A 14439-nucleotide genomic window follows, 5' to 3' on the forward strand; every position below is an offset into this window, starting at 1 on the left:
TTTTTCTGTGTAGCCCTGGCTCCCCCAGAACTCACTCTGTAGACCAGACTGGCCTTGAACTCAGAGATCCACCTGCCGCTACCTCCTGAATACTGGGATTACAGGCATGCACCACCATGTCTGGCTGTTTTTTTTTAGTATATTTTAATCTCAGCAAAGTTATTAAAAGTCAATAATCCTACATAAATTTTAAAATCATGCCCTCCGTAGAAAGAATTAGTGCAGGGGAAAATCCACTTCTCACTCAAGTCATGTAATTTCTCTTTAGTTTTATGAACAGAATTAAGTTTCTTTTTAGATAAAATCTGGAAACCATGACCTTTTGTTCAAGATCATCATTATAATACGCTGTTGTGAAGACAAAATAAAAGGCAACTGTCTGGTTTACTTTTCGGCGGGGGGGGGGGGGGGGAGGATATGCAGGGAGCATAAAGGAAAGAGCAGAGGGAGGGAGGGAGGGAGGAGAGTAAGTACTTCCTGAATAAATGGCTGGCCTAGGCTATAAGAGCACTACTAAGTCTTTAACAGACTGCACTCTCCACCCATTCCAGCTCACACTCGTCGTGACCACACTATCCCCAGAACACTAAGACCGTCTCTGATTTTTTCCTACTCCTTGACTATTGTCTCTGTATTCCCCTCTCTCAGAGAAAATGAAATCAGAAAGTAAAAGGCGTGTCATTTGCACCTCTGTTCTATAGAGCATGGCCTGCGATGTGACAGCCAAATGTGACTCAGTGCCTGAAATTCTGCAACCAGGGACCAGTCAACTTCCAGGGTCAGCAAGAGGCCCAAGCAAGAAGCCTCCAGAATGTTTTCACACCAATAAGATTCAGTTTGGGTGACAGGGAAATGTTTCTTTTTAAATAGAGGCAAAGCCTAAATCCTCTCACTGTAGGTAAATTTTTTTGGGGGGGAAAAAAGTACACACAGAAGTAAAAAAAATAAAAAATAAAAAATCCAGAGGTTGATTTTCTTAAAATTGGACCAGGTGTGGTGGCACATGCCTTTAATCCCAGCACTTGAGAGGCAGAGGCAGGCGATCGTTGTGAGTTTGAGGCCAGCCTGGTCTACAAAGCGAGTCCAGGACAGCCAAGGCCACACAGAGAAATCTTGTCTCAAAAAACCAAAACAAAACAAAACAAAATTTATCAGGTCTACAGCCTTTGAGAAGAACACCCACAGGGGTACAGCTTCCTCAGTCGGAAGAGCCTGCCTTTGCTTCATCCTGGTGATTCTTACGGCCAAGCAGAGTATGGCTTACAGGCTCCAAGAGTGCTGCCTGGGAGGTGGGTCCCCTGGGTCTCCTCAGCTGGCTGCTGCTTGCTGTAGCGGGGCCTGACAGCATAAGGGCGGTTTTGACATGACAAAGCCTTCACTCCCTCACCTCTTCCTCTCAGATGATTACTGTTGTTTCCTGTCCTGAGGAAGCCGTGGGTCTCAGACTCCTGTCATACCTCTCCACCTGTCCTTCAGTTAATCAGATTTCTGTGCCGTCAGCAACACTGAAAAAATATAGGTTATAGAGCAGCTTAAATTATAATTTTTTTTTTCTTGGTCAGGAAAACCTGTTTTTCTAGTAACATTAGACATTTTAGACATCTCTCCATGTAGCCACACTCATGCACCTTAGCTACTATGGTTACTTTTTCCCCCTCTATAAGTTTCCCCTACTTTAGAAGGAAAACCCTCTGCCTCTAACATAGTCTCTGGGTTCCCTGCTAGAGACAACGATGCCAGTGAAAAATTTAAAATTTGAATGGATAGGTGGGGAAGAAGAGAAATGAAATCCAATACAAAAAAATCTTACCAAATTGATGGCTAGATGGCAGTGGTTAGGCCACCCCCAAGGACCATCTGGGAGCCTTGTAAAAGGCAAGGGGGGGGGGGGCTTCTAGGTGGGTCAGAAGCCAGCTGTGCAAAGGGTAAGCTCAGGCCAGTTGACATGTGCAAAGAGATTCACTGTTTGGCATGGCTGGCCCACTCTTTTACGGGTCCTCCCAAATTCCATGTGTAAGATCCCAGGGTGTTGCTGGGTGGTGGTGGCGCAACGCCTTTAATCCCAGCACTCAGGAGACAGAGGCAGGTGAATTTCTGTGAGTTCAAGGTCAGCCTGGTCTACAAAGAGAGTTCCAGGACAGCCAAGGTTACAAAGAGAAACCCTGTTTTGGGGGAAAAAAAAAATCCCAGATGTGTCAAACTGGTTGCAGAAAGCAGTTGTAGGGGGGACTGGAACTTTCTTCACGCCATCCCTTGACTCTTTCCTTGTGCTGTCTGAGCTATGCTGGCTGTGGTAAGGTGAATGGAGCATAGTCTTTGAGGATGGGCAAGATGCAAATGCAGTTAGAATGCTCTAGTAGACAGGACACACTCTCTCTCTCTCTCCCTCTCTCTCTCCCTCTCTCTCTCTCTCTCTCTCTCTCTCTCTCTCTCTCTCTCTGGTTTGCTTTGGTTTGGTTTTCAAGACAGTGTCTCTCTGTGTAGCCTTGGCTGTCCTGGACTCACTTTGTAGACTAGGCTGGCCTAGAACTCACAGGGATCTACCTTCCTCTGCTTCCCGAGTGCTGGGATTAAAGGCGTGCACCACCCACCGCTCGCCAGGAAACACTCTCTTAAACATGCCTACTACACATGAGCCAGGCAGCCTGTTCCCACAGTAACCTTACCATAGGTGGGAAAAAGTAACTCTGAGCCTCACACACAGCTGTCCAGGCAAAGCCAGTGACCATGCCACCCCATCCCCCATCCCCCCACTCCCGTGCCCCAACTCCCCCCAACTCCAACCTCCCACCCCCTCCCCCGTGCTTCCTCTTCTTAGATCCCAAAACTCTCAGTTTGATGAAGGCTGCCTGCTGGGTGACTTGCTGGGTCACTCAAAGAGCAAGGGAGCTTTAGTAAAGGGAAGTTGTAAAGGGGAAATTCTGTCTCTCTGTTGCTTTAGTAACAGAGACAGCTAGAGAAGAGCAGCTAGTAAGTGGGTCCCATCTTTTGATTTTTTTTACAACAAAAGAAATCTTCAGCAAGTAAGTAAATACGTTTACTTTTTTTTTTTTTTTTTTTTTTGCTTGTTTTGTTTTTCCATACAGGGTTTCTCTGTGTGGCCTTGGCTGTCCTGGACTTGCTTTGTAGACCAGGCTGGCCTCAAACTCACAGCGATCCCCCTGCCTCTGCCTCCTCCGAAGTGCTGGGATTAAAGGCGTGCTTCACCATGCCCGGCTATACATTTGCTTTTCATCATACCGTGGGATTCCTCAGTAGAACAAGTTTTCATCAACTTTATTAGATATGCTTTTTTTTTTTTTTTTTTTTTTTTTTTGGTTTTTCGAGACAGGGTTTCTCTGTGTAGCCTTGGCCATCCTGGACTCACTTTGTAGACCAGGCTGGCATCGAACTCACAGCGATTCGCCTGCCTCTGCCTCTCGAGTGCTGGGATTAAAGGCGTGTGCTACCTACCACGCCCGGCTCTAGATATGCATTTTTTAAAGGCAAGGTCTCATGTACGCCAGGCTGGCCTCCAGCTTGCTATGTAACACAGGATGGGCTGGAACTTCTGAGTCCCCTGCCTCCACCTCTCCAGTGTGACCACACTGTTCATACAACACTGGGACTCAGACTCAGGGCTCTGGCATTTTAGGCAAGCATTCTACCTGCCAGGCTACAACCTCAGCCCCAACTCCTCAACTTCATTGCTTTAAAACAAACACGCAATCGTAACTCACCCTCAGAGGAGTCTCCCGTGGCCTTGTATCTTCACGGCTGTGGCATTCCAGCACTGTTAGAAGAACACCATCAGAATTCTTTTGCCTTTCCTAGATGCTAGCGAATGTTTTGTAGGCTCAACCTGACGTTTTCTAATTAACAAACTGCTGATGATAAAGCCTCTTCAAGCTAATCGATTGGCTCTGGGATACCTCCGAAAGAGGAGATGCACACACCGCGCCAACTGCAGATGTGACATCATTCACTTTCATTTCTCAATTTTGATATTTACTGGGGAAAAAACATAAACAGCCTCTTCACCTCTAAAAGTCTGAATAGGACTTCACATCAAATAGTCTAAATAAGTGGTGTTTAAAATGTGTCTTTTCTTTCCTCCCTTTTTATTGGTAGACCTCTTTGTTGATTGATAACCTTGTAAGACTTACTAAGTTTAAGATCTGAGTTTTTTGGTTTTTTTTGGGGGGGGGGGCGCGGTGGTTTGTTTTGTTTTGTTTTTTGTTTTTTCAAGACAGGATTTCTCTGTGTGTAGCCTTGCCTGTCCTGAACTCGCTTTGTAGACCAGGCTGGCCTTACAACAACCAGCCTGCCTCTGCCTCTGCCTCCTGAGTGCTGGGACTAAAGGCTTGCGCCACCACATTTCCTGTCTTAATGTATAAAGGAGTCATTTCCTAACCAAAACACTGCCTTGGACAAATAGACTTTTGCCAGTCACTCTGTATTTCTGTGTGTGTCCAGAATGGAAGTTAAGCTTCCTTGGAGTGGCTGGTTTGTGAAATGGGGGAGGCGGGTGGGGGTTCTCACTGTGTTCTGATCATGTTAGCCACACACTCCCGCCCCTAAGCAGAGAATCCTTCCAGCCAGCTGTGGCAGATTCTCAGAACAAGCCTGGGCTAGTCACCTCCCCGAGTTTCCTCGACCTTTGAGTTCCTCCCATGGCCACACCCTGATTTAGAAGCCACCCAGACTAAGAACTCTCATCTGGAGAGTGTTTTTTTCACTCACAGTGAGTGACTGAGCGGACTCTTACTAGTTTCTTTTTCAGGTTGTGAAAGTCGGCCTTTGGAGATTCAAGAGCTCCGTTCTATCTCTGTGGACCAGTAGAACTAACTGTCTTCCACATCTGCTTGGAGGTGCCCAGGCTCCTTTGGCTCTAGATTCCTGGCTCCCGGCATCTATCCAAAGCAGCTGAAGCTATGGGTTGCCAGCTGATGCAGGATACACCTCTCCTCAGACTCGCTTGTCTCTTTGTGCTGCTGTTTGGACTTTTTCAACTGTCTTCAGAAGGTAAGGAGGGAACTTTCAGGAACTTGACTTAAGCTCGCCGGGATTTGGAGGAAGATGATGGTGCTCCGTGTGCTGTGTCCCTCCATCCACTCTGTGTCCCTCTCCTTCAGGGTCCTTCAGAGTGTCCCCAGAATATTTCAAAGCTAAGGAGTTCCAGTTTGAAGAGGTAAAAGGACATGTAGGGTCACACAGCAAGTTAGAAACCACAAAGCAAGAACTTCAATTTTTGTTTGTTTGTTTGTTTTTCGAGACAGGGTTTCTCTGTGTAGCCTTGGCTGTCCTGGACTCGCTTTGTAGACCAAGGCTTGGCCTTGAACTCACAGAGATCTGCCTGCCTCTGCCTCTGCCTCTGGAAGTGCTGGGATTAAAGGCGTGCACCACCATGCTGGTCTAAGAACCTCAATTGTAACACAGAGGTGGGGACAGTGTTAACAACACATAAAACCAAAGGGCAGCTCAGAGCTGTGGACGCCTCCATCAGCATTAGGTGTTTAGTAACATGTCTGGCAACAGCATTGGTCTGGAAGTCTGGTTTCCAAAATTTGTTTCTACATTACAACTCAATTAATGCGGTCTCCCTCGAAAACAATGATGATCTTTTCCATCTGGGGCAGGATGGGTAGCTCAGAAATTTCTTAGTGTGAAATATTTCTCTTAGTAGTTCTTTTTTTTTTTTTTTTTTTTGATATTTTTATTTAATTTTAATTTATGTGCATTGGTGTAGGGGTGTCAGATCTTGGAGTTACAGACAGTTGTGAGCTGCCATGTGGGTGCTGGGAATTGAACCCAGGTCCTTTGGAAGAGCAGGCAGTGCTCTTAACCACTGAGCCATCTCTCCAGCCCCTAGTAGTTCTTCTTAAGCTTTGCTTTCTTCCAACATGTCAACACCGGTGTCTGACAGCTAAAATTTAGCATAAAGTCATTCATTTAGTTCTTTCTTTCTTTTTTTTTCCCCCCCTCCAGACAGCGTTTCTCTGTGTAGCTATGGCTGTCCTGGCCTTGCTTTGCAGATCAGGCTGGCCGCAAACTCACAGAGATCTGCCTGCCTCTGCCTCCCCAAGTGCCGGTGCCACTGCACCCGACTTTTTTCTTCTAGTTATTTCTAACTGGCTGTGTGTTTCTTATGGGTTCTTCACAGGATACTTTGTTCTCAAGGTGAATCTGTTTCTCCGTCTCTTCTGTCTCACCAAAGCTGGGCTTCTGGCACTATCAAGAAGGGTGGGGACTCTGGGAAGGTGAAGGTATACTCAGACCACCATGTCCTGCATGACTTTTTTTAAAATGGGGTAACTGGTACATGTGGGTTTCCTAGGGTTGGAAAACAAGAGATCTGCTTTCTAAGGAGTAGTATGTAAGTCGGGTTCTCACAGATAAGAAGGAAGCTAGAAAAAAAATAGAAGAAAAAAAAAAAAGAAGAAGAAGAAGAAGAAGAAAGCTAGAGTGCCACAAGACATACAGAAACTGGCCTCTCAGAGGCTCTTCTGTAAAGGTGCTCACCCCAAACCCTGCTCAGAATCTATAAGATTGTGAGAGACAAGGGGAGGAAAGGGAAGACTTGAAATGTGCATAGGAGGCCTGCCAAAGCGGCAGCGGTTTCAACTTTTCTGTCCCGAGTTGCCAAACTTGGTTGCAGAATGCCGAGACCCATGACTTAAGTGCTAGCTCGCCTACCCGGCTCTGTATGTGGTCAACGCATCCAGCAATTACCCAGCTGCAATCTTTTTTTCTGGAAGATAGGGAAGCGCTCCCAAACTCAAGTCTTCGGGAGAAACTACACAAACCCCAAAGTGGGGCTGGGAGGAGGCAGGCGGGGGTGGAAAAAACTTTCAGAAAGAGAGAAAACCGACCGGGCGTGGTGGCACACGCCTTTAATCCCGGTACTCGGGAGGCAGAGGCAGGCAGGTCGCTGTGAGTTTGAGGCCAGTCTGGTCTACAAAGTGAGTCCAGGATGGCTAAGAGAACACAGAGAAACCCTGTCTCAAAAGACCACAAGAGAGGGGTGGGGGTGGGGACCGGTAAATTTTAGACAAAAGGCTTGGCAATTGTACCAGAAAAATTAGTCAGTATTAAGCAAGAGTGATACATTTTTAGCCATTAAGGAAAGTACCATGTGCCATAGCTACATCCAGTTCCTACGGTGCTGGGTCAAAAACCAGTCCTTGACCGCCTCGGTTCTGAATGGTCACCTTACCCCAGAGGTAGTTGAGCCTGGGACTCATGTCTTCGAACGAGTTTGCGGATGTAAGTCCTGGAACTCAAGAAATATGAAAAGTAGGAGGAGGTCCTGACAACCAACACCCATGATCTGAGAAAGGAGGGAGCAGCATGGCTGGAGGAGTAGATCTAATGGAGGTAGATGGTAACAGAGCATTCTGGGCAGGGTACCAAAGTGGCAAACCACATAAGTATCCCCTCTCTCCCCTTTTCAGACAGGGTTTCATATCTCCTCGAATGGCCGACTAAGTGACAAAGGATGGCTTTGAACTCTCCATCCTTCTGCCTCCACCTCCTGAGGATCCCAGGCATCTACCACTATGCCCAGTTTACGCAATATAACAGATGAAACCCAAGGTTTCCTGCATTCTTGGCAAGCACTCTGCCAGTTGAGTTACACTGCAACTGTCTGTCTCACTATTGTTGTTATTTTTATGGTTTTTTGAGACAGGGTTTCTCTATGTAGCCTTGGATGTCCTGGACTCACTTTGTAGACCGGGTTGGCCTCAGATTCACAGAGATCCACTTGCCTCTGCCTCTCCAAGTGCTGGGATTCCAGGCTTGTGCCACTTCACTCTGTCTCACTCTTTTTAAGCATTTAATTCAACAAATGTCAGTCTGTGTCTGGGCACAAGACACATTTATTGGTGCTGGCTCTTTCCTTCACATAACTTGCAGCGATCATAGCATTGCATCTGTGACTGCCGCAGAGGGGAGAACTTGGAAGAGAAGGTATGGTTCGGAGCCACCATTGTCACCTGCTGAGGACCTGTTGATGGACAGTGGCAGCTACTGTAGGACCAGAAGGGAGCCAGACCTGGGACCCAGGCTCTCAGGTCACCATGGGGGGAATCTGAGCACTGGAAGGGTATGGGAGGGTTTCAGAGGGGGTGTTAGCACTGTCTATCTGAGCGCTGTCCATACATGAATTATGCGTATCTATCACCTGGGGGTTTTGTTAAAAGACAGTCTCCGGTACAGGGGATTTTTTCAGAGAAGTGAAACTATTTTGTGTACTACTATAATGATGTAACTATGAGTCATAGACGTTTCAAACCCGTAGAACGCACACCACCTGGGGGGCATGCTAAACTGTGAGTTTGGGTGAAAATGATGTGTCAGCATAGGTTCATGGACTATAGCAAAAAACTGTGTCACTGCTGCCCAGGATACTGCTTAAAGGTGAGGGCAGGACTGGTCTGTGGGGGATCCTTCATGCTTGTCCCGCCGTGCTGGGAACCTAAAACTGCTCTGAAAAATACTTTTGAAATACTTTATGTTTTGGTTTCCAGAGTCAGGATCTCCCTCTGTACAGCTCAGGCTAGCCTCGAAATCAGTATGTAGCTCAGGTTTGCCTCAGCCTCCAGAGTAGCAAGGATTACATACGTGAGCTACTGTGCCCACATGCAGACAGAATACCATATAAATAATAAGTAAATAGATCTTTAAAAAGAAAGTGTTTTCCTTTAAATGCTGCTTCTGCTGAGGTGAGTTTGGAATGGGGCCTGAGAGTTCTGTATCTCTAGGGTCCAGGTGAGATGTAAGCTTGTACGTAAAGGGCGTTTAAAGAAAAACGTGAAATGTGGATCCAGCCAGCTTAGCACATCTGTAATCCTAGCTACTGTGGAGGTTGAGCGGGAGGATCAAAAGTTCAAGGCCCTCCCAGAACTATAGAATGAACTCAGGGCTAGAACGGACAACTTAGTGAGGCCCTGCCTTAAAATAAAAAGTATAGACCAGGATGTAGCCCGCTGGGTAGAGTGTTTCCCAGCATACACAAGGCTCTAAGCTTCATCTCTGGCAAGGTATAACCCGGGCATGGTGCCACATGCCTGCAATCCCAGCACTTTGGAGGTACAGGCAGGAAGATGAGAAATTCAGAGTCACTCTCAAGGACATGGTGAGTTTGAGACCAGCCTGAGCTACATGAGTCCCCATCTTTAAAAAAAAAGGGGGAGTGGGTGGGTATGGGGGAAAGCTGCAGACATAGCCCATTGGTGAGTGCTTGCCTAGCATGCACGAGGCACTGTGTTCAATTCCCCAGGACTGAGAAACACACAAAAAAATCTTGAGTTGCTGAAGCCGGAGGAACAGCTTGTAGACCAGCCGGGGTAATTGTGCAAACATCTAACAGGAAGCTGTTTCTAGAGCCAAATGTATATGCGGATGTATGGTTTTGATGAAAAAAAAAACAGGGGGGGAGGTTGGAGGGAAGAGGATGGACGAGACATGTGCAGCATGAAGCTGGTGAGGGCTGGGCAGACTTTGGTGAGGATGTGAGTGGTCTGTGGTCCCTGGGAGTCAAGAGAGAGGACAGTGATGTAAGATAGTGGAGGGCTGTTTTGGAGCTGGGCATGGACCACACCTTCAATCCTGCCCTGGGTCAGGAGGCCACACGCTGGTGGCATGGCCTTTTCTCCCCTACTACTCTCCAGCCGTTGGCACCCGGGGAAAGTTGACCTCTCTCCTCCCCAAGACAAAACCCAGCCACATCCTCTCTGACCTCAGATTTCAGACCTCAGGTCTGTCTCTCAAGGCAGAAACATGTGACTGTGTTCCAAAACTGTGGCTAGGAAGCAGCCGTCAGCGGAGCGTAAGTGGGCAGCCCTTCCCTCAGGGCTAGGATCACTTAAGGGCGGCTCAGCTCTACAGGCTGAGGAGAAGCTTCCTGCAGAAGCTGCTCATAGACGCATTAGGGACTCCAAGGTAGAAAAAAAACACACACACACAAATGTCCTCAAAATGTCACAAGCAACGACTTCTCACCAACCCCCCGACACATACACACACACACACACACACACACACACACACACACACTGCTGTCCAAATACAACTGGCCAACACAGCTCATGAGATCTAACATCTGCCATCAGTCCCCTGATAATAGTGGTCCAAATCTCTTGGCATTCTAAGAACTTAGAATTTAAGAGAAAAATAAAAAAAGAAGATTTGATTTCTACAGAATATAAGGGACCAAGGGACCAAGACTCAAATCCTCCGACAGCTAGTATGTCAGCACACATCTTCCTGGGCTGCTGGCACCTTGCACCCTGCACCCTGCACAGGCCTAACGCCAGGCCTGCAGTATTCACTTAATGAACAGCTTAGTAGTGCCCCATAATACACATCCATAGAAAAGACTGTGCACAAACATCAGCAGTCTCCCATCCAAGTACTAACCAGACCCAGCCCTGCTTAGCTTCCAAATTCAGATGAGATCGGGCACATTTGGTGTGGTATGGCTGTAGACGCAAATATCACCATTAACACCTCCAAGTATTAGGGTGATGGGTAGTATTTCTGTGATCCAGCACTAAGACCCTTGCCCAGGGCCCTTGGATGCCAAGGCAGCTTCTTCATGTACTGCTGTAGTTACTTAGACTTTAGAAAGGCACATCAGTCCTGTTTGGAAGGGACGTGGGAGGTGTGTGTGGGTGTGTGCATGCAAGCACACATGCACATCACACCTCACATGTGGAGAGCGAAGGAAAACCTGTAGGATTTGGTTCTCTCCGCCATGAGGGTCCTGGGATGGAAGTCAGGTTGTCAGGCTGAGCATAAAGTGCCTTTAAAACTGAGCCATCTCATTGACTTTATTTTACTACTTTTATAACTTCCAACTTCCCTTCAGTATTATAAAATTCAACTTTTTTCTTTTTTTTTTTTTTTTTTTTTTTGGACAGGGTTTCTCTGTGTAGCCTTGGCTATCCTGGACTCACTTTGTAGACCAGGCTGGCCTTGAACTCACAGAGATCTGCCTGCCTCTGCCTCCCAAGTGCTAGGATTAAAGGCTTGTGCCACCACCACCCGGCTGAAATTCAAATTTTAATTGTATTTATTTTCTTACTTTCATCTAAAACACCCTTTTCTGAAAAATATATAAGTGTGCACATTAATAGTGCTCAGTTTAGATTTTGGGCTGCTTTTTTTTTTAAAGTTTTGTGTGTGTGTTTTTTTTTTTAACATGGGGTCTCACTATGTAGCTCTGACTGTCCTGAAACCTAATATGTAGACCAGGTAACCTGAAACTCACAGAGATCCACCTGCCTCTGCCTTCTAAGTGGTTAAAGGTTTGCCCCATCATGGCTGGCTGATGGCACTCTTAAAAAAGGAAAAAAAGAAAACCAGCACTCAGGAGGCAGAGGCAGGCAGATCACTGTGAGTTCAAGGCCAGCCTGGTCTTCAAAGGGAGTCCAGGACAGCCAAGGCTACACAGAGACACCCTGGCTTGAAAAGCAAAAAAAAAAAAAGGGAAAAGAAAAAAGAAAAAATAAGTAAATAGAGCTTACATTATCTGAAAGGTTTTAAAATTCGCCATTTTAAAGTGAACAGCTTCAATGTGTCATACCACTAACGGAGCCACAGCTACTCTGTAGTATTTTCATCACCTCATAAGCAGCCACTCTTCCTTGACATCCTGCCTCCGTCTCCTAGCAACCACTACTCTGCTTCCCCTTCTCTAGGACCATGCCCATTCTGGCTATTTCTTATAGTGGAAGCATGCACCCTGTGGTGCTGTGCGTCTGGCTTCTTTCCTTTAGTACTGTGTTTGGTGTTCGTTTATGTTTTGTATTTATTGGAGCATCATTGGTCTTCCTGGCTAATGATACACTGCTGGAGAATGAGTTCTGAAATCACGTGCTGTTTGTCTAAAGCCCGTGGTCTTTATGTCTGCTGCCTAGCAGCTTCCTCTCCTAGAAGATGGCAAAGGGGTCAGGAAAGGCAGGGGCTGAGGCTAACTGCTTAATGTCCCCATTTTGTCACCCAGCGGAGCACTGTACACATGCTCATTAAAATAAGCAGAAACCTCAAGGAGGCACAGGCAGGCAGATCTCTGTGAATTTGAGGCCCACCTGGTCTACAAATCAAGTCCGGAACAGCCAGGGCTACAGAGAGAAACCCTGTCTGGAAAAAACAAAAACAAAACCAACCAACTAACCAACAACAACAAAAGTAGGCAGAGCTGCCTCCTCCTTTTGCCTGTTTCCTCTCATGGCCTTGGTTCCTGCAGCTGCTGATGACTAGGAGGGCCAGCTGTGGGCCTTCTTTTCAGACCACACATGAATTTCTTTAGTTCCATTCTATGTGGTCAGAAGAGCCCTATCAAAAACCTGTATTAGGGGGCTGGAGAGATGGCTCAGAGGTTAAGAGCACTGACTGCTCTTCCCGAGGTCCTGGGTTCAATTCCCAGCAACCACATGGTGGCTCACAACCATCTATGATGAGATCTGGTGCCTTCTTCTGGTGTGCAAGCATACATGTAGTCAGAATACTGTATACATAATAAATAAACCTTAAAAAAAAAAAAAACTTGTTTAGGGCTCACAAGATGACCCTGCAGGTAAATGCTTGTTGTGGAGGCCTAATGATCTGATTAAGCCTCACAGTCTACAGTGAAGGGAGAGAACCAATTCCTGAGATCTGTCCTCTCATCTCCACACCCATGGCATGCATACACACACACACACAGGCTGTGGTAGGTGTGTACAGTAGGGAAGATAGCACACCCACCCTGCAGAAGTGAACCGGGGGCCTAAGGAACCTTACCCGGTTTCCCAAGGTTATGCTTCTCACTCACCCTGATCCACGTTCCTAGTACTTAGCTAATGCACTCCGCAAGTATCCACTTCATACCTTCTAGGCTAGGACTTGTTCTCAACACTGCAGATGTGGCAACAAGCAAAACAGACAAAGCTTCTCATATGGACTCATGTGTCATTTACATATACACATACATGTATAGCCCACGTGGAGCCTGTGTCAGCTGGAACAAGACTGGTGACAAAGCCACGTGCACCAGCATACACTTGGGGTTTGTTTGTTTGTTTGTTTGGTTTGGTTTGTTTTGGAGACAAAGTTTCTCTGTTATCTTGGCTGTCCTGGACTCACTTTGTAGACCAGGCTGACCTCGAACTCACAGTGATCCAGCTGCCTCTGCCTCCCGAGTGCTGGGATTAAAGGCATGAGCCACCACGCCTAGCTTGTTTTTGTTGTTGTTTGTTTGTTTTTTTAATTAAATTCATTTATTTATTCACTTCACATCCTGAACACAGAGCCATCTCTCCACTCCTCAAAGTCCCACCCTCCCACTGTTTTCTCCTTTCTCTTTTCCCCTTAGAAAAGGGGAGCCCCCACCACCACTAACCCACCCCAACATACCCAGTCACATCAGGACTAAGCACATCCTCTTCCACTGAGGCCAGATAAGGCAGCCCAGCTAGGGGAGAATAATCCAAAAGCAGGCAACTATGTCCGTGTCAGAGACAGGCAGGCCCCACTCTACTTGCTAGAGGACCCACATGAAAACCAAGCTGCCCATCAACCACATATGTGTAAGGAGCCTAAGTCCAGTCCATGTGTGCTCTTTGGTTGGTGGTTTAGTCTCTGTGAGCCCCCGTGGGCCTAGGTTAGTTGATTCTGTTCATCTTCTTGTGGAATTCCTGTCTGTGCCAGGTCCTTCTATCCTTCCCCCGACTCTTCCACAAGACTCCTTAAGTTCTGTATTATGTTTAGCTGTGGGTCTCAGCATCTGTGTCGATCTGCTGCTGGGTGGAGCCTCTCAGAGGACTGTTATGCTAGGTTCCTGTCTGCAAGACTAGCGGAGTATCATTAATAGTGTCAGGGGTTGGCTCTCTCCTATGGGGTGAGTCTTGGGTTGGGCCAGTCATTGGCTGGCCATTCCCTCAATCTCTGCTCCATCTTTATTTCTGCACATCTTGTAGGCAGGGTAAATTTTGAGTTGAGGGTTTTGTGGGTAGGTTGGTGTCCCCCTCCCTCCACTGGAGGTCCTGCCCGGCTAGGCGGTGGCCACTTCAGTCTCCATGTCCCCTGCTGCTAGGATTCTCAGCTAGAATCACTGCCATATCCTTCCAGGAGCTTACCTTGTCTCAGGACTCTAGCTTGTCTCAGAGATTCTCCACCTCAGTTTCCCTTCTCTTTCCCAGCCCTCTCACTTCCCACCCCTGCTCTCCCCACATCTGACCCCCACTCTCGTTCCCTCCCCAACTCCCTCTCCTACCTGATGTCTATTCTATTTCCCCTTCTGAGTAGGATTCAAGCATCCTCCCTTGGGCCCTCCTTGTTACTTATCTTCTTTGGGTCTGTGGATTGTAGTATAATTAGCCTAGGCTATACGGCTAATCACAACTTATAAGTGAGTACGTACCATGTGTGTCTCTCCGGATCTGGATTACCTTGCTCAGGATGATATTTTCCAGT

General features: G+C 47.0%; 1 protein-coding gene across 1 annotated transcript in view; it reads left to right on the forward strand.

Moving 5' to 3' along the window:
• Positions 1–4849: 4849 nt before the first annotated feature.
• The window catches only part of Cd80 (CD80 molecule), a 28864-nt gene continuing 19274 nt past the window's right edge, over positions 4850–14439 (forward strand). The window contains exon 1 of the mRNA XM_051149906.1: positions 4850–5004. Coding sequence (XP_051005863.1) covers positions 4914–5004 — 91 coding nt within the window. The 5' untranslated portion in view covers positions 4850–4913. The remainder of the gene's footprint in view (positions 5005–14439) is intronic.

The sequence above is a fragment of the Acomys russatus genome, chromosome 8, assembly GCF_903995435.1.
Source record: "Acomys russatus chromosome 8, mAcoRus1.1, whole genome shotgun sequence".
In the NCBI taxonomy this organism is placed as follows: Eukaryota; Metazoa; Chordata; class Mammalia; order Rodentia; family Muridae; genus Acomys; species Acomys russatus.